Source organism: Cololabis saira, chromosome 3 (assembly GCF_033807715.1).
Source record: "Cololabis saira isolate AMF1-May2022 chromosome 3, fColSai1.1, whole genome shotgun sequence".
Taxonomy (NCBI): Eukaryota; Metazoa; Chordata; class Actinopteri; order Beloniformes; family Belonidae; genus Cololabis; species Cololabis saira.
The window spans coordinates 11,874,683-11,894,615 of NC_084589.1; the positions used below are offsets into that span (position 1 = coordinate 11,874,683).

The 19,933-nt window shown below is 40.7% G+C and overlaps 2 protein-coding genes across 2 annotated transcripts; one reads left to right on the forward strand and one right to left on the reverse strand.

Annotated features, from left to right (window-relative positions):
• The first annotated feature begins 5,148 nt into the window (after positions 1-5,148).
• Positions 5,149-9,492, forward strand: LOC133440588 (tubulin beta chain-like). The gene is made up of 2 exons (XM_061717905.1): positions 5,149-5,232; positions 9,046-9,492. The coding sequence occupies exons 1-2, from the start codon at positions 5,149-5,151 to the stop codon at positions 9,490-9,492; spliced, it is 531 nt and encodes a 176-aa protein (XP_061573889.1).
• Positions 9,493-13,584: 4,092 nt separating this feature from the next.
• LOC133440589 (uncharacterized) lies at positions 13,585-15,988 on the reverse strand. The gene is made up of 4 exons (XM_061717906.1): positions 15,866-15,988; positions 14,614-14,880; positions 14,243-14,370; positions 13,585-13,902 (listed from the first exon to the last, which is right to left on the reverse strand). Exons 1-4 carry the CDS (start codon positions 15,930-15,932, stop codon positions 13,585-13,587), a joined length of 780 nt encoding a protein of 259 aa, XP_061573890.1. The 5' UTR covers positions 15,933-15,988.
• Positions 15,989-19,933: the final 3,945 nt, after the last annotated feature.

Genomic DNA, 19,933 nt, shown 5'->3' on the forward strand with positions numbered 1-19,933 from the left:
AAACGATCATCATGAATATCATTTATTTGATAATTTGGCTGCTATACAGCATGTTCTCGCTGCAAATCTGCGCGAAGCAGAACTGTTTTTATGAACGCATTCATGCGTCAGCGCTTCAGTCCCCTGGACGTGCTGTCGGACCGGGCTGTCCAGGCAGTCGTGACACCGATCCTCCTGCCCGAGCCCGAGCACCTACATGTGTGATGACAGGGAAGCAGCAGCTGAAGAACGTGATCCTTTGATGAATCGTTCTTTTTGGAACATAACCCCTGCGAAAAACCAGGGATTGCTGTAATTCCACGTTGCGATTTGCGAAACTCGCCTTCTCTTGGCTCATGTTTTTGAACGCACACACACGCCCACCACGTTTCCTCCCGGTTTCTGCGTGTGGGGAAAAAAAGCCTCACTGTAGCCAGAAATAACGGAGTAACACACCGTTTGGATGAAAAAGGGTCATTGAATTATATTTATCATCTTAATTTTTCATTATAACGCACAGGCAGCAGGGAATTAGTGCGTTAGGCAGCAGTGCTGCGTGTGAAAATGCGCTGATAGTGATCGGTGATCGATTTGCCTGGCATCGATTATTTGGTTTCAGAACCGGACAGCTGCTCCAAAGAGCTTCTGAAAGAGCGAAACTAAAGGACGGTGTTAAGAAGTCATCTGGGAAACACCCGTATCTTAGGGTTCTCTCTTAAGTGAAACCTTCTTTGAACCTCTCTTAAGTCCTTAAGAGAGGTCGGATCTGGGAAACCCGGCCAATAAATGTAATGCTTTGTATAAACTCTCCTGGTCTGGTGTAAAAACATTCTCCCCCTCGGAGTTGTCATGAGTGTGAAATCAAGCAATTGAGACAAATATGTTTTTTTATAACCAGGCTCTGAATATGTTTATTTCCGCTCTAAAGTTGGACATCTTAACATGGATGGATGGATCTTAACAAGGGAGTCAGCAGAGATTGAGACGCTTTTGCAGCCTCCGTCGGTCAGTCGAGGAACTGCAACAAATCTTAGTTTCACATGAGCCTCAACCCCGAAGTAGATGGTTGCTGCTTGTTTAAAACCAAGGACTGACTTAAAAAGACAATGGAGGAAGAATTCAGTCACATGACTCATTGGTTTAGGAACCCTATTGTACATTTTGCCATCAGCCGTAACCCAACCCTATAGTCACGCAAGATCCTGTTCACCGATAAACCATCGCAGCTTCACTGCAAGAACCTTTGGAGCCAACTGCTTTTGAAGTTTCACTGTCACTTCACTAAGTGAACAACAAATATATTACAACCAAACAGACACATAGGTCACACATTTTATTGTGAACAGAAGTCACCTCCTCTGGAGCCGCTCAGGAGGACCAGACAGCCCACCAAGCACATGGTCCACGTGATCCTGTCCATGATGCTACTGCTGCTCCTGTGGTGCTGCAATCAGGTGAACAACTGGACTAGTTTCTCTTTCCTCCTGTTGAGATAAGACACATGATAGTCCGTCTTGTGGCTGGGGCCTCAACCTTTGAGGTTGGAAGGGGAGTTTTATCCCTTCTTCTTGTATGCAACATGAGCATGATTAAACAGAAATAAGGGGAAACTCAAGTATATCCGTTTCAGATAGCGGGGTAACTTGCATCCTAGAAGGAGGATTAGCTCAAGCCCGTTTTAGAAACTGAAGTTAACTTGTAGTTGGATTCTGTCACTTTACTCTGTGGCCATAACCTGCCAGGTTTTCTTTAACTTCCTGCCCCTTCTGTTTGCAGCAACAATTAGATTAGCTGCCTCAACCTGCCATCGGGCCAGCACCAGTTTTCATAGTTGCTAGAGCCTGACTAGATATCTTCAGTGTTTTGTAACCTCTGTCACAGCTGACCAAGGCAACAAGCATGCTCTTACGTTTTTACCAGTGATTTTTTTACCAGTGATTTAAACATCTGCCATTCCTGGTCCTATCCATCCTCGTCCTCTCCAAGGGAACCTCAACATTTTCACCTCTGCTACATCGGCCAGTATCTGCTTTTGCCCAATAACAGTTTTATTTGCAATAAATGTACACCTTTTGCCAAATATAATTGCCAAATAAAACAGAATTGGTGTGCAACTCAAAATATTAACTGTACTTTAATTAGTATATGCACATTGGATCATTATTAACATTGAATATAATGCAATAAACCAAAGGCGTTTCCTTAAGTCTTTCTGATAGTTTTCTACAGGCCAGTTGGTACAAGATTAGAATATAATTATGAGATTATGGTTTATAGTTTTGGTGCAGATAGAGCTGCATGTGCTGAGAATAAAAATCTCCTCTCTCACCTCAACAAGTGTGGAGTTGGTCGAGGGAAGAGAGGCAAGTCATCACCTGACTAACAGACGCAGGAAAGGCATGACAACAGGACAACGTGAGAGGCTTTAGTATAATATTCATTTAGATCAGTAAGATGTTTTCTCCCATTAGACTTCATCCGTCATTTATCTGCGGTGTAACCAGGTGTTGCCACGCTGTTGTCACAACTCAGTCTATGATCTCTCTTTTTTTTCAGAATAATCTTAGCTTTCAATAGCAGGTAGTTAGTTCATATATATAGTTTTACTTTCTAATAATAAACAAGTCATGTAATGTCCTGTAAACGGCGAGGTCCTTGCATAAGCCCCCCTAGGGTTTCTGTCCTCACGTGCACAACCACTACCTGTTATCTTTCCTCTGGAAATGAATTATCATGGCATGTTTATGTATACATTCATGTTGCAAATTAAATAAATAAATAAATAAATAAATATTACTACATGTTAATTATCGATAATAAAAAATCCTTACCTACACCAACACCTGATGTCCTCTCTCTGCTAATTGTGGTGGACGCACCGGCAGAAGTGAGTAATAGTCAGGTGCTGCTTTACTAAAGCACCAGCCCCCCTGGGGAGCGAGGGTGGGGCTGCAGGTTACTATATTTTAAGAACACGGCACAGGAATATACAGTGAACATGTACAGAATCATCATCAAAATGCAGAGAAAGATTTACGACCTATTTAAGAGAAAAAGGGAGTCCGACTCCAAAGTTAGAGATGAAGAAAAGAGGGAGGAAGCAGCAGCAGAACCAAAAGGATTGGGAGGCTCTTGACAGAATTAAGGGCCAACTAACTAAATAATATTACGCTTAAAAATTCTAAACTTTACTCTCAGAAGATAAGATAAGATAAGATAATCCTTTATTTTCTCCCTCAGTGGGGAAACTCACTTTGTTGGCAGCAGTAAACATAACACACACATGCAGGGGAGGGGTAAAAAGTAAAAAAATATATATAATTACAAAATTACAAAATATTAACAGTATATACAGTACAAAATAAAAAAAGAAAACAGTGCAAAAGAAAGCAGGTAGAATGTGTGGAAGGTAGACAGGCAGATATTCATTTCAATTCAATTCAATTTTATTTATATAGCGTCTAATACAACAGATGTTATCTCTAGACGCTTTCCAGAGACCAGAACATGACCCACGAGCAATTATTACATAAACAATGGCAGGTAAAAACTCCTAGTGGGAGAAAAGCCTTAAGCCAAACAGTGGCAAGAAAAACTTCCCTTTAGGAGGGAAGAAACCTTGACCAGGACCTGGACCATATATATTGCACATATGGTTATATTGCACATGTTATTATTGTCCGTTAGCTACTGAGAGCAGGCCTGGTTGAAAAAAGAACACACACACACTTAACATTACACTGGAAATTATTTAAAAAATATATTTGTTTAGATGGGACAATGCATATTGGTGGCCACCACATAAAGCAGTGTAAATACACCGGATTTAGCATGAACCTTTTCATTTATGTAGACTATTAGCTAGATCTGTGCAGCTCTCCTCTAGAACATTACATGTGTATACCCTGAGAATAGCCTTTTTACACTTAGGCTTGATCTGAATTAGGTAAACATAATTTTATTTTTCTTCTTATTTTAAACAGTTGAGGATGAGAGACACGAGGCAGGAGGAGGCAGTGATGAGGCTGAAGTGGCAGGATCCTCTAGCTCAGGAGATACTAGGATACCCCACTGTGGGGAAGAGGGAACAGTATGAAGAGTTCAGGCGTAAAAATGTATGCCTGTATGCTCAAGATGGAAAGCTTGGCTGTACCTCATGCCGTGATGTGAAGAACCTGGGTGTCGTGGCATCCCATGGTGTCAATGTTGCGATTCAATGGGCTGAGGGAAAGATAGATGCCCAGTTTACAGCACTGCGGGAAAAAATACTTGAACATGCGACATCCGAAGCACACGACGCAAGCAAGATCCTCCAGACAGCCCAAAACGATGTCCTGATGGATATTAATGCCAGGAGACAGGAAGCTTCCTTCATTCTACCGCCAGGATTTTCAGGGCCGCATATTATGTGGCCAAGAATGACAAGCCATTCACAGATTTGGAAAGTCTGATTGACCTGCCAATTCTGTTGATATGGGGTGTGTTTTGTACAGCAAGGCCATCTGTGTGGAGATTATTGACCATGTCCCAAATGAAAAGGAAACTGCTAAAAAAAGATCATGGAGAACAAGGGCAAGATTAGCATTCTGGCGGATGAGTCATCAGGTGTGGGGCAAAAGTCAACCCTTATTGTGATGAGGGTGAGTGTAGATGGAGAGATGGATCCCATTCCCTTTCACCTGCATCTAGTGGAGTTAGAAAGTCTCTGCAGCTCACATTAAGGAACATGGACTGCTTGTTGAAGAATGGCTTTACTATTGAGCTACTACAGGAAATCTTCATTGGATTTTGCAGTGATGGGGCCAGTGTAATGTTGGGAGTAAAGTCAGGTAGGTTAGGTTTACTGTACATGTCTGTCAGTATGTAAGTGGTGTACATGTAAATGTAGTTCCACTGCTAAGAACCTTTCAATGCAACCCATAGACATTAATATGGAATCATCCATATTAACGGCCAATTAAAACATTTGTTTTAGTCACAGTAACAGGAAGCTACAGCTAAGTTACCAGTGTATCCAGAAAGGCCATAACCTCATCATTTATTAACACACGAACAACCTACACAACAAACAGAGTTGGCACTGATGAGCAGATACGTGTCGTCCATCAACATGAGGGTAAAATAAAATGATATTCAGAACATGTAGAGCACGGGTGTTGGAGGGTCTGCATGTTTGAGACGCCTCCCAGCTCTGACACGCCGGATTCATCAGATCCAGGTGAAAAGTTGATGGTGGTGGTTGATTTCAATCAGGTACGTTATAGAGCTGGGAAGCATCTAAAACATGGAGGACAGCTGAAGACCTCTGATGTTCAGATTCATTTTCTGTCAGTCAGCTCATTGATTCATGATATTGTTGCATTTCTAAATAAAGATGTAGTTGATTCACTGTTGTTGATATGCAAATAATCAAAGATAGATTTAGACAATTAAAAGGTGTTTCATTATCAGCTCACTTACATATTCTTAGTTCTACAAAGCATTTTATATCATGTTTTTCATTCACATACTTAATTCAACACAACTATAACCAGTGTTTTGAAGCTTTGAGCGTCTGTAAAACTCAGAACCTGAGACAGTTGGCTTTGATTCCAGCGTCTGACACAATCGTGTCTCGTGTTTCACCGGCCCAGTTTGTTAAACATAGCACTGGTTAGACGAGTCAAAATGATCACATAGGGTTCCTCGTTCACTTATGGGCTCCACAAGTCCTCTGACGGTGTGGATCCAGTCCCCAGTGTGTGGGACATGTTTTTACAGGCTGACTGTAGGAACTGTAGCGCATGCTAAGAGAAATAAGTGAGAGTTTTCATATCACAATGACAAAAATCAAGCAACAAACAACAGTCATATCATACCGGGATTATTAATTTAACAAAATAAATCAAAAGGCACAAGTTGTGTTGTTTGAACCGGTTCTAGGCGGATGTGAATCCAGCTGTCTCCTGACTGCTAAACCAGACCAGATCATCATCCCTCCACCGCCGTGCTCCACAGTCGGTGCCGGGTTTGTGGCTTCTGGTCAAACATCTTCAATTTGACAAGACGTTTTGTGGGTTTTTTCAGGTGCAGTTTAGTGGACATAAACCATGTTTTATTTTTAGAGACAACCTTTCCCAAAAAAGCTCCAACCAGGTTTTCAAACTAGTGACAGGTATTGGCCGGGTTTCCCAGATCCAACCTCTCTTAAGGATTTAAGAGAGGTTCATAGAAGGTTTCAACTAAGAGAGAACCCTAAGATACGGGTGTTTCCCAGATGACTTCTTAACACCGTCCTTTAGTTTCGCTCTTTCAGAAGCTCTTTGGAGGAGCTGTCCAGTTCTGAAACCAAATAATCGATGCCAGGCAAATCGATCACCGATCACTATCAGCGCATTTTCACACGCAGCACTGCTACCTAACGCACTAATTCCCTGCTGCCTGTGCGTTATAATGAAAAATTAAGATGATAAATATAATTCAATGACCCTTTTTCATGATGAAAACAAGACTGCAACTAAATAAGAAGTAGTCTTGGTAAGAGAATAATGAGGAAATGTATTGTTTTCATTAAATGTGAAAGATGGACGAAAGGAGAAATTAACTTAATGGTCATTCAGCATATAGGACCACATTGTATCCTCCTGACTAGTAAAACAGAATCCTTCACCTCAAAAAAATATTCTGAAGTTTATTTAGCTGCTTGACCGTTTTCACTATTGCATTTATCAACGTTGTATTTGCAGATGTTTGGAGACACAGCGGGTGTGGAGACCAGTGTTGGGACTAACGTTATTTAGTAACGGGTTACAGTAACGCCGTTAGTTTTGCGGTAACTAATACTCTAACGCATTACTTTTTAAATTCAGTCACGCAATTACCGCTACCAGACGGTGCGTTACTCCGTTATTTCTGGCTACAGTGAAGCTTTTTTTCCCCACACGCGGAGACCAGAGGAAACGTAGTGTGTGTGCGTTCAAAAACATGACGGTCATGGCGAGCCAAAAGAAGGCGAGTTTCACAACGTGGAATTACAGCAATCCCTGGTTTTTCGCAGCGGTTATGTTCCAAAAAGAACCCGTGATAAGTGAAATTCTTTTTTACAATTATAGAGGGCTTCAAATTGCAGAGATCAGCCCCGCCTCGCACGTATTCTACTGCTCTTCTGAGCCGCTGCATCCCGACTCTGTAGCGTCTTTTTCTCCTAAACCCCGCGGTTCAGCTGTGTTTTTTCAAGAGAAGAAAATAGTTATGGGTCGTTGTCTTCGCTCTTTTTTCTTCTGGGCAAAAAGATTCTTATAAACCGACACCATTGATTATATTTGAGACTGTAATGAACGATTCATCAAAGGCTCCCGTTCTTCAGCTGCTGCTGAAGCTCATTGGCCGTTCTCAGCTTGTTGCTAAGCAACCAACGTTTTTGACACAGGAAGTGAAGAAGCGGGGAGACTGTTTAGAACTAATAGATCCATGGTTTAGAATTCAGAACACGATGCACAATGCAAATCCATACAGTACCTGCTGAAATGAAGGCTAGAGGGGCATGAAATGGGAGCATTTAAAATCATGTTTTTATTTAAAGTAACTAAAAAGTAACTTTTCATAGTAACACATTACTTTTTGGTCTAAGTAGCTGAGTTACTGAGTTACTTTTTAATGGAGTAACTAGTAACGGTAACTAGTTACTATTTTTCAGTAACTAGCACAACACTGGTGGAGACACGCAGCACTGCTCCTCAATGCACTAATGCCCTGTCATCACACATGTAGGTGCTCGGGCTCGGGCTCGGCGCAGGAGGATCGGTGTCACGGCTGCCTGGACAGCCCGGTCCGACAGCACGTCCAGGGGACTGAAGTGCTGACGCACAAATGCGTTCATAAAAACAGTTCTGCTCCGCGCACGGCGACGCGGTTGATTTGCAGCGAGAACATGCTGTATAGCAGCCAAATTATCAAATAAATGATATTCATGATGATCGTTTTATTTGTGCGTAATGCATAAAGCATATACAGGAACACACTTGTTATTCCTTATTTTTCTTTTTTTCCCCTTTGCTGTCACCAATGAATGCTAAACAATATAAATCTAAAGTATAAAATAGATCAAAATTTGTGCGGGGTGCATTGTTTTAATATCTCATTGCTTGGTGTGATATTGATTTGCCTGACGCGGCTGGATCTGTGAGTCTTTGTTCACTAAGATGGTTGTAAAGACTGGGTCAGCAGCATCTTTCATTTCCTTCTTTTTTTTTTTTTTTTTTTTTTTACCTTGTCTGCACACATATTATTGATTGATACCATGACGGTAGAAACCAAAAGTGTATATATGTGCATTATTACTATATGTAATATATACATATATATACGCACACATATGCGTACACATACATAAATATACACATACAAACCCAGTGTTTTTTTTTTTTTTTTTTTGGGGGGGGGGGGGGGTGGGGGGGGGTGGTGACGACATCCACTGCCAATCCAGGAAGCAGGAACACACGGAGACACACGTCAAGCACTGGAAATCTGCAACAAAAAAACCACAAACAAAGCACGAAACCGGCACGGAGCCATCCAAAACACGAACAGCAATCGACCTAAATCTTGAGATCTGATCGCAGTCTGAGCTAAGCTATCGCTACCGCTACCTAAACCCAAAAACTAGAGAGCCAGCATGCAGGTGAACAAGCCAGTGTGTGTCTATGTGTGTGTGTGTGTATGTATATGATCATGCATGTGTGTGTGTGTGTGTGTGTGTGTGTGTGTGTGTGTGTGTGTATGCGTGTGACTAAATTACTATATGTGTGTGTGTGTGTGTGTGTGTGTGTGTGTGTGTGTGTGTGTGTGTGTGTGTGTGTGTAATAATTCATTTCCTTCTTAATGAAAGAGATACTTAAGCTAAGAGCAACTCTGGGAAACGCGATTTTCTTTCACAGGCTCCTTAAGAAGGTTTTAAAGAAGTCTTTCGCTGTTAAGAACTACTTAACTGATCTGGGAAACCGGGCCATTGAAAGTAACTCAGGCTACTAAACAAAAATTGACAACTTATAAGAAAAATATATTTTGACTTTACTGGATTTGGCTGAGAGACACCACCCGCGTCACGGCCGCTACCTGACGGTGGCCGCCATCTTCCGCGGCCGCATGTCTATGAAGGAGGTAGATGAGCAGATGCTTAACATGCAGAACAAGAACAGCAGTTACTTTGTTGAGTGGATCCCCAACAATGTCAAGACGGCTGTCTGTGACATTCCCCCCCGAGGCCTTAAGATGGCTTCCACCTTCATTGGCAACAGCACGGCCATTCAAGAGCTGTTCAAGCGCATCTCTGAGCAGTTCACGGCCATGTTCAGGCGCAAAGCTTTCCTCCACTGGTACACCGGGGAGGGGAAGGATGAGATGGAGTTTACTGAGGCTGAGAGCAACATGAATGACCTGGTGTCAGAATACCAGCAGTACCAGGACGCCACTGCTGAAGAAGAGGAGGGGTTTGAGGAGTTTGAGGAGGGAGAGGACGAGGAGGACTTGGCCTAAAATGCAACCTCATGTGTGTTCCAGTGTTTAATGTCCTGATGAGGATTTGGCCTAAACTTTCTGTTGCCACACTCTTTTTTTCACTTTTCAATGTTAAAAAAAATGCAATGTTCAATGTTCTGAGTTGAGGATGATCTGGCCTGAGTTCAACGATAAAAGGCAGTTCTTGTAATGTTTTCCTCACTCAAACAAACTTACTTGTGTACGTTCACTTTTGTGTTTTAAATAAAAGTTTTACAGTTCATTTGCCTTGGTTTTTGTTCACTATCGGTACAGTAAGTTCTAATTCTGTAATTGCCACGAGCTGAATATCTAACTAGAAATTGAAGCTGTAACGGTGAACGTGGTCAGATTGTTCTGTGGTTGGTAATCATGCAGATGAAAAAACTAAACTCAAATTACTTAAAGGTATTGTGACATGAAAAACACATTTTTCTTGATTTTTTGTGTTTTGTTGGGTGTCTTGACATCAATTACACCCAAAAAAAAAACGAACTTTTAACATTCAGTGTATTGTGTGCTTTCTGGGATCTTCCGCATAACTATGCAAAAACGGCGCATCTGGTTTGGTGGCGGACCGCGCCAATTATCAATTTAGCGTGGCAATCAAACTTTGAAAATCGACTGTGCGCATGCGCAGAAACACAAAGTAGCATTTCTCGGCAGGTAGCAGGAATTGGCAGAACAGCGGCACACGTACACGCTTACTCTTGTATAACAAGAAAACGTACTTTTTTTAAAACTTCTTTTACTTTTTAAACATCACAAAAATATTCTCATCAAAGCTAAAACATAAGAAATTATGAGTACGGTTCCATAGTTAAACTCATTTAACACATACCTGGAAAATAAAGGATAAATGATAACACCAGTGATACGGTGTTTTTTTTTTATTTTTATTGAAAGACAAAATGCAAACAGCACAATCCACCACCAGGGGGAGACAAACACTCAGCAGCGGAAAATCAGGACACAATGAACTACAGAAATACATTAAAAAGAGACAAACTTAGGGTCTTGATGGCCTTTGCATTCGTTTAGAGTCTAATGGTTCTAAAATATTGTTTAACCTCATTTTCAAAAATACACGGCTTTTGATTAATATAACGGGATTTGTGAATAAACCATTTTGCCAATAATATAATAAGATTAATGATATAAAATAGTTGTTTTTTTTAACAGATGGATAGTCAATGAAGCCGAACAACACATGTTCAAAGAAAAGGGAGAAATGTGGTTCAACACAAACACAAATCAAATTACAGATATTGTTCCATAATTTTGTAGTGAAAGAGCAACTCCAAAATAAATGAAAAACATCTTCAGGGGATCCTTCACAGAAACAACAGACAGTGTCTATGTCTGTCTTTTTTGAAGCGTTGAAGAAAAACTTTACATGGGTAGACCCTGTGAATTATTTTAAAAGATACTTCCTTCATTTTATTAGTAATTAAGTATGTTGGAGGTAATGACCAAATCTTTTTCCAGTCAAGATTGTTAACGAAGTTATTCCAATAAAAAAAAAAACACATATGGAATTGATACGACATCCTACTGAAACGATGCACGTAAGTGGCGATTGCGTCTTGAGGAGAAACAAATCTCACCAATTTCAAGTGTGGTTGGATCAAAAGACAAATTTAAATTCAAGTTCTGTCCAGCCGTACCTTTTAATAACATAGCGACTCCAGTAGGGATTGCATTTATAATGACATTAAATTCCTTAACGGGGACAATAATATTGAATTTCAACAAAAAAATCTTGATATGTCAGGAGTAAGACATTAGAAATAAACAGCTAATCAACCAGAAGAATGTTATTGGAAAACCAGTGAGGGTAAAATATGGATTTGTTTCTGTTAGGGTTGCACGGTATACCGGTACCAGTATAGTACCGCGGTACTAGAGTTTTGAAAACGGTACTATACCAGCATTTAAAACAAACGGTACTTTTATATATTTTTTCTATGCAAACGAATTGGAAAAAGTGGAGCCTGTCTCTTTAAGCACGGCGAGCTCAGCGAGTGTGACGTAGTTGCAGAAGCGGAGCCGCCTCCCCCTCCCACTCGCATGTTTAGACGGAGGAAAAGAGAGAAACGAGAAGTCGCGTGTTAGACAGACAGAGCGGGTTGAAATAAAGTTGAAATAAATAGAGATGGCAGCTGAAGAAAATCCCGTACTTTTGGACAAAATGGGGGACCGAAGTACGGTGTGGAAATATTTCGGGTTCAAACCGAGCGATAAGGGCGAGCCATTGAACCCAGAAACACCGCAGTCCGAGCGCTGCGACAAAGTGAGTCTCGCAAAAGGAGGCAACACTTCAAACTTGTCCAAACGTTTAAAGGACAACCACGCGGACTTGTTCCACGACTTCAGTCAAGAACGACAGCTGATAACTTTGTTCACCAGTTCACTGCACTGTCATGTCAATGAAAGAAGTACAGAGCCTCTCCTAGCCCGTAGTAAACCTACAGTAGCCTATACAGAGAGTTAAAACATGTCCATGGTTAATAAAGGCAATTTTTTTAAATATTTAAAAAAAAAAAATTACAATCTTAAAATATTTAAATAAATTCCACAGACTATAATATAACTTTAATATATTTTTTATATTTTAATATTTAATGCTTCATATATATTATAAACCATTAAGGCAATGAATTATATTAATTAATATTATATATTAAAACACACTTTTGTAAAACATTCCATTAGCCTACAATATCTAATCCTATCCTAAAGGACTGTCTCAGAAAATTAGAATAGTGTGATGAAGTTCTTTATTTTCTGTAATGCAATTTAAAAAACAGAAATGTCATACATTCTGGATTTATTACAAATCAACTAAAATATTGCAAGCCTTTTATTATTTTAATATTGCTGATTATGGCTTACAGTTTAAGATTAAGATTCCCAGAATATTCCAATTTTTTGAGATAGGATATTTGAGTTTTCTTAAAGTGTAAGCCATGATCAGCAATATTAAAATAATAAAAGGCTTGCATTATTCAGTTGATTTGTAATGAATCCAGAATGTATGACATTTTTGTTTTTTGTAATTGCATTACAGAAAATCACAATATTCTAATTTTCTGAGACAGTCCTGTAGATGATAGAATGAGCCTCAATTTATTTTTCTAGTTATGCCCATTTAATGTTTCATGTGGCCTATAGTTTCAAAACACAAACCTTTTGAACAATGAGAACAAGTAAAATAAAGCAATGGCATTTAAATTAAAATGACCATGTTAATTAAAATACTGTACCCCCTCCCTCCCCCAATTACAGAAGTCCAGTGCTCCTGGCTCAGAGAGGGTGACACCACCCACTCAGAAGCAGGAGTTTTTGCTGCTACAGTATTTTATTTAACATGGTGACTTTAATTTGAATGGCATTGCTTTATTTTACTTGTTCACACTGTTCTAAAGGTTTGAACATTTTAATATCCCATGCCAATTATTTATTTTATTCATTGTTGTTATTGTTCCCAAAGTCTGCTTTAAAATAAAGGAAAATATTGACATTTGAGAGTGTTCCACCTTTTTACAAAAAGTATCGAAAAGTATCGAAAAGTATCGAAATACATATTGGTATCGGTATCGAAACAGAAATTTGGTATCGTGACAACCCTAGTTTCTGTATATAATGTCTTTATTGTTCCATAAGTAGTATCTATGTTTATAAATTAATGACCATGAGAGAAGCATCTGTTTATGAAAGTTGGAACATTTTGTTGGGAGTTTTTTGATATTATAGTTTCAAAATAAAAGGAAATTTAGGCCTCCCAATCTAGAAAAAATAAGATTTGGTATAAAGTTCTAAATTGAAAATGGGTTCCTTAAGAATTGCTTTTCTTCAAACCAGAGCTTTTAGTCATGAGAAAACCTGCGCTCGCTCTCCCCGTTGGTAAAATAAAGGATTTTCTCTGTAAATACACACCATTTCTCTTATTATTACAATTGCAATATTTACATGATTGTGGAGGTATTTACAGTAGTGCGAGGAGGTAGTTAAAAGGTAAAAAGTCCAGTGCAAATATATTATGTACAGTTGTGCAGAATGGTGCAAAGAGTCAGTGGGTACTAGCCCCGATCACTTTTGGGGGGGTAGAGGGGGTTGGGGGGCCTGGGGAGGCCTGGGGAGGCCTGGGGGGGCCTGGGGGGGCCTGGGGGGGCCTGGGGAGGCCTGGAGGTGCCCGGAGGGGCCTGGGGAGGCCTGGGGAGGCCTGGAGGGGCATAGGAGGGCCTTGGGGGGGCTGGAGGGGCCTGGAGAGGCCTGGGGGGGGCCTGAGTTCAGCAGGGAGACAGCTGTGGGGAAGAAGCTGTTCCTGAACCTGGTGGTTCGTGTGCAGAGACTCCTGTAGCGCCTCCCAGAGGGCAGGAGGGCAAACAGTCTGGGGTGGTAGGAGTCCTGTGAAAGAAATTATGTCTTTAACACTTTAACCCAGTTAACTTGTATAAGCTTAATTTATGGTTGCTAAGGTTATCAGTTACAGTATGCACACAGAGAGTTACATTAATTAATTTTCAGGTTGATTCTAGTGAGACAGAAAAACAAAAAACAATCCGAGTCAGTTCATTTTTGCGTTTCAGCATCTACAGATTAGTTCAGGGAATCATTTCACTTTTATCCTAGAGAAATTGTTAAAAGGTTTAATTTCACTTTGTCACCAAAAGTTGACATTTCAACTTCAAAATAGATTAAAAGATATCACGGTGTTCATCTGTCGATTTTCAAAACTTAAAAATACCTTTCTGCAGATACGCTCCCTGTAGCAGAGTATGAAGATAAAAACCAAAGTTGCAAGTACTACAACAATTCCTCCAACAATTCCTCCAACAATTCCTCCAACAATTCCTCCAATATCAGGTTTGTTTTCTGCAACATAAACATTGATCAGGAATTAAACTGATTTTTCACACCAAGCGCTGGATCACAAACCGTTTATCCACTATGAAGTTAAAGGACAATGACGTGAGCTCATCAAAAGAATTAACTTCTGCTCTTTCAGTCTTTCAAAGTCAAATAAGGCATTTTAAGTATCTGAAGAGTTTTGGATGAATGTTTTTATGTCATGAACTGATCGTGTGGTTTAGTTCCCGTATTAGCTGTAAAACTCACTTGGCTGACTCCAGGTTTCCGTGTTGTTGTTGGTGCCAGAGGTGACGGTGCAGGAGTACAGCAGGTGGGTGTAGTTGTCTGGAAGTACCAGAGAGCTGCTGATGCTGTAAAGCTGCTCTTCATTCTGCTGGACTGTGGGTGTTTTCTGCAGGGTCTCGCTGGACGGAGGGTTGGTGGTCCAGGTGAGCTCAGGTTTAGGGTAGATCCCCACTGAGCTGCACCTGAGCACATTTCCCGTCTTTTCAATCTTAACTTCACCGACTGCAGCTGTAAAATAAATAAAACATTTAAAAAAGGATAAGTTTATGATCAGTGATCCTGCTCCGACTGAAGATCACCGAAGGGTGTCACTTGTTCTGTTTTCAAACTCTGGATTGTACGTTTACATTCAACTGTTTTTTCCCCTTAAAGCTTTTGTGTAAACTGGGGGGGGAAAAGTAAATTATACAACTGTCCATCATTTAAATAATGAAAACGAGAATAAAAACATCATATGAAATGTTAAAACTATTTCTTAGAGCTGAGGGCAGCATTATCCTGAGTACAGGACTGCTGCAGGTCACTGACATCTGGACTGCTTTAGATATTCTATCCATGTGATGTGGTGTAACGTGACTGCAGAGTGTTTAGAGTTAGTTGGTGTAATCCACATTGTTAATGTTTCATTTTAGTTCAGAATATTTGCTAATGATCTTCATGCAGGTGTACAAAGATTCTGAAAAGCTGCATCAACTCCAGGATTCTTAATTTTTCTACGTACCAACTACTTTCACGTTCACAAAGGACTCCTGGTTATCATAGTCAGTGCTGGTGACACATTTGTATCTGCCCTCGTCCTGAATTTTCACTCCCATCAGCAGAAGGGAAGCATTTCTTTGGGAGATCTGATCCTGGGAGAGAGATGTCCTGTTCTTGAAGTGCTCATTCTGCCATCCCAGGTCATCCTTGCCGTTGTAGAATGAGTGGACACGAAGCTCTTTGGCCTCTGTCTTCTTAGACCAGTGGACACTGATTTCTTGGTCTCCCTGGAAGCTGCATGGGAGAATGCAGATCTGCCCGTGGACACAGAACACCTCGACATCTGAAACAACACAAAAAGAAAAACCTGCTGATAAAAGATCGCAGCTTCACTGCAAGAACCTTTGGAGCCAACTGCTTTTGAAGTTTCACTGTCACTTCACTAAATGAACAACAAATATATTACAACCAAACAGACACATAGGTCACACATTTTATTGTGAACAGAAGTCACCTCCTCTGGAGCCGCTCAGGAGGACCAGACAGGCCAACAAGCACATGGTCCACGTGATCCTGTCCATGATGCTACTGCTGCTCCTGTGATGCTGCAATCAGGTGAACAACTGGACTAGTTTCTGTTTCCTCCTGTTGAGATAAGACACATGATAGTCCGTCTTGTGGCTGGGGCCTCAACCTTTGAGGTTGGAAGGGGAGATGTATCCCTTCTTCTTATGCAAACTGAGTATGATAAAACAGAAATAAGGGGAAACTCATATGTTTCAGATAGCGGGGTAACTTGGGTTCAACATTTTCACGTCTGCTACATCCAACTCTGCCTCCTGTCTTTTCCTCAGTACCACAGTCTCTAAACCATCTCTGGTTCCACCACCGTCTTGTACATCTTTCTTTTCAATCTTGCTGATACTCTTTCATCACACATCACACATCACCCCCTGACACTTGTCCCCACCCGCTCCAGCCTGCTCTTTGCCACACCGTTGAACCTTAGTATTTAAAGTCTTCTTTATCTCCGTGTAGCCTCACCGTTCCAGGGTGGATCCTCTCATTCACACTCACTCTGTTTGGCTGTAGCTATCCGTCATTCCTCTCCCTTCAGGGAAAACCTCCCCCTCTGGATTTTCCTCCACCTGGTCCCACCTGGTGGGGGGAGAGAGAACTCCTTCAACCGGGGGGAAACTCCTTCAACCCCGGGGGGGAGAGGATAGCTACCTACGGCGAGAAGTCGACGGATTCCCCCCCCCCGCAGGACAACAGGATAAACGTGAGAGGCTTCAGTTAAATATTAATTTAGATCACTAAGATTTTTTTCTCTAGACTTCATCCGTCATTTATCTGCCAGGTGTTGAATGGCGCTGTTGTCACAACTCAGTCTATGATTACTTTTTTCCAGAATAACCTTAGTTAGTTAGTTCATATTACTACATGTTAATTATCGATAAAAAATCCTTACCTACAACACCTGACCCTGGATTCACACTGAAAGCGTCAAAAATGTCCTGACACCAGCATCACGATGTTTGGTGGATTCCTGAAAGCTGGATGCACGACAGTGGGCGGGGCCAGGGCCGACAGTGGGCGGGACCAGGGCCGACAGTGGGCGGGACCAGGGCCGACAGTGGGCGGGACCAGGGCCGACAGTGGGCGGGACCAGGGCCGACAGTGCCAGGGCCGACCATGGATGTATTATAAAACAGGGGCCGACAGTGGCGGGGCCGACAGTGGGCGGGGCCAAGGGCCGACAGTGGCGGGGCCAGGGCACTCCCCCAGCCTCGCGCTCAGAAGCCACGCCGATTTTTTCCAGTGGCCAGCCGCGGTACTGCAACAAAAAATCCCATGGGGCCCAGAAAGCTTTTATATATGTATATATGTCCTGCCCCCTCAAATCAAACTTTTAGAAGTGAAAAATCCGCTGATAGAAACACACGTTAATCAGCCTCCTCTCTTCTCTCATGTCGGTGCAGTGAGTCCTCACACAGCCTGCTGTCAGGACTCCAGCCTCCGTAAACATCCAGTCACTGAGTATGCAAATGAGGCGACACTCAGCCAAAGTGTCAAGTTACAGTCAGCGCGGTAGGAGTAGGAAGAAGCAGTAAAAACTCCACCACAATCGTCGTAGCGACCCGTGATATAACATTTTACGGATGTATTTCTTTAAATGCAGGGACTGTCTTTTCCTTGTATTTCTGTTTTTTTTTAATACCATCAATACTTATTTCCCCTCATAAACACACCTCCAGTGGTGGGAGTGTCACCAAGGATCGTTAGAATTCAGAAGATGTTTCACTTCCATTCGGATTCAAAAAATATTTATTTTATCAAAATAACAACAAGCAAAACGTTTATTTTCGCATTATTTAAAAAAAGATTCTTGGCAGTTATCTAAGCTTTGAAGTCAATATAATAATGATTAACAACAACTCAAATAATAGTTAATATCACATTCATATATATATATATATATATATATATATATATATATATATATATATATATATATATATATATATATATATGTTATATAATAGATCCATGGGCCAGGGCCGACAGTGGCGGGGCCGTCAATAGACGTACGGGGCCGACAGTTGTTTTTGGTTTCCATTGTTTCCCTAAGAAAGAAGGAAAATGTTACTTTTTGATAAATCTGTTTTTATTTCCTGCCAAATTTCATATTCATAAGAGTAAATTTTCAAAGAAAATCCCTTGCTTTTATGTTTTCCAGAAAGAAATGGAACTTTACTTAAAATTAATCACTAAATCAACAAATGAAAAGACTATTAAAACCGTAGACTTGTGTAACATGTATAATCTTGAATAACGGACATCACCCCTGGCACATGTTCTGTATTCTATTTGTATACTGTTCCTGTATACTATTCTGTGATAATTCTTTTAAATAAAGTTTAAGAAAAAAAAAGACAGCGGTTCCTGTCTTAAGTACAGTATTTACAGAACATTAAAAAAAAAAAAATACGGGGCCGACAGTGGGCGGGGCTTCAAACTGCGCTGCAGAACTGAAGGGAACAGTGTATATAGTCTACATATATCTATAATATAGATATGTGTACGACTTGGTGAAATAGGAAACTGAAGATGTGCAGCTAGATTATAGACTATAGATTCTATATATGGCTGCACATCTTCAGTTTTCATGGTGTGATTCGCCATGGATCACACTTTGGGAAGCCTTCTTTATATTTTAACATTATTTCCACATAGATAAGAGTGAGTTTGATGCTCCTTAACCAGGTTGGTCCTCGATCATCATCAACCATCATCGTTGGTCCCGGTGAAGCTGCAGTCTGTCTGCGCTGATCACTGACACACCGGGTCGGAGCGGATTTGGTCATATTGTTTAAACTGTGTTTTGTGATTAATAAACAGGGCTTTTAATTATTTTGCGTTGGATTAATGTAACAAATAAAATCGTTCAGACCATACAGCCCCTCAACCATCAGATACGTGTTTCACATGAGCAGTTCAGGTAAAAACGGCAGTCAAATCAGCAAAAATGTCAGTTTGCTGGATGAAATATACTGATAAAATAAGTTTGTTAGTGCACAGCTCTGCCCATGTGTGCACGAGAATGAGTGTACTTTTGTGTGAACATGAAAGTACAATCTGCATTGAGGGTCCTTGCTTCGGGAATCCTGGTCTGTGATTGGACGCTGCCCCTCGGTAGCACCGCTGCTCATTTACATAAAGTTCAGATTTTTCAACAAGCTCCCACCACCCTAAGTAACATCTGTGCCACTGTGGCTGTGTGGGTGTTACATAAATAAGATCATATTTGGTGTTACATAAATAAGATCAAATACATTTTATATATATATATATATATATATATATATATATATATATATATATATATATATATATATATATAAATTTATTTTCCAGTTGTGTGAAAGTGTTTTCTCCATTCCTGATTTATTTTTATGCATGTTTGCCACACTTAAATGTTTCAGATCATCAAACAAATGTAAGTATTAGACAAAGATAACACAAAGTAAACACAAAATGTAGTTTTTAAATGAAGGTTTTTATTATCAAGGGGAAAAAAAATCCAAACCTAAATAGCCCTGTGTGAAAAAGTGACTCCCCCCATTAAAACATAAATGAAATGTGGTTTATCACCTCTTTCGAAAGCTGAGTTCAATTTCTCTAGCCACACCCAGGTCTGATTACTGCCACATTGGTTTTCAATCAAGAAATCACTTAAATAGGACCTGCCTGTCAAAGTGAAGCAGACCAAAAGATCCTCAAAAGTTAGACATCATGCTGCCATCCAAAGACATTCAGGAACAAACGAGAAAAGTAGACAAATGATACAAAGTAATTGAGATCTATCAGTCTGGAAAAGGTTACAAAGCCATTTCTAAAGCTTTGGGACTCCAGCAGGGGCGGAGCAGGGGTCCCAGCCTAGGGGGGGCGAAGCATTCTAGATGGGCCCTTGTGGCCTAAACACCCCCGTTAGAACATAATCGCTAAAAATGCCACAGATCAGGCCCAACCAACCACAATTCCAACAGCAGCAGCGACACGGTCAGAACCATTCAAATGA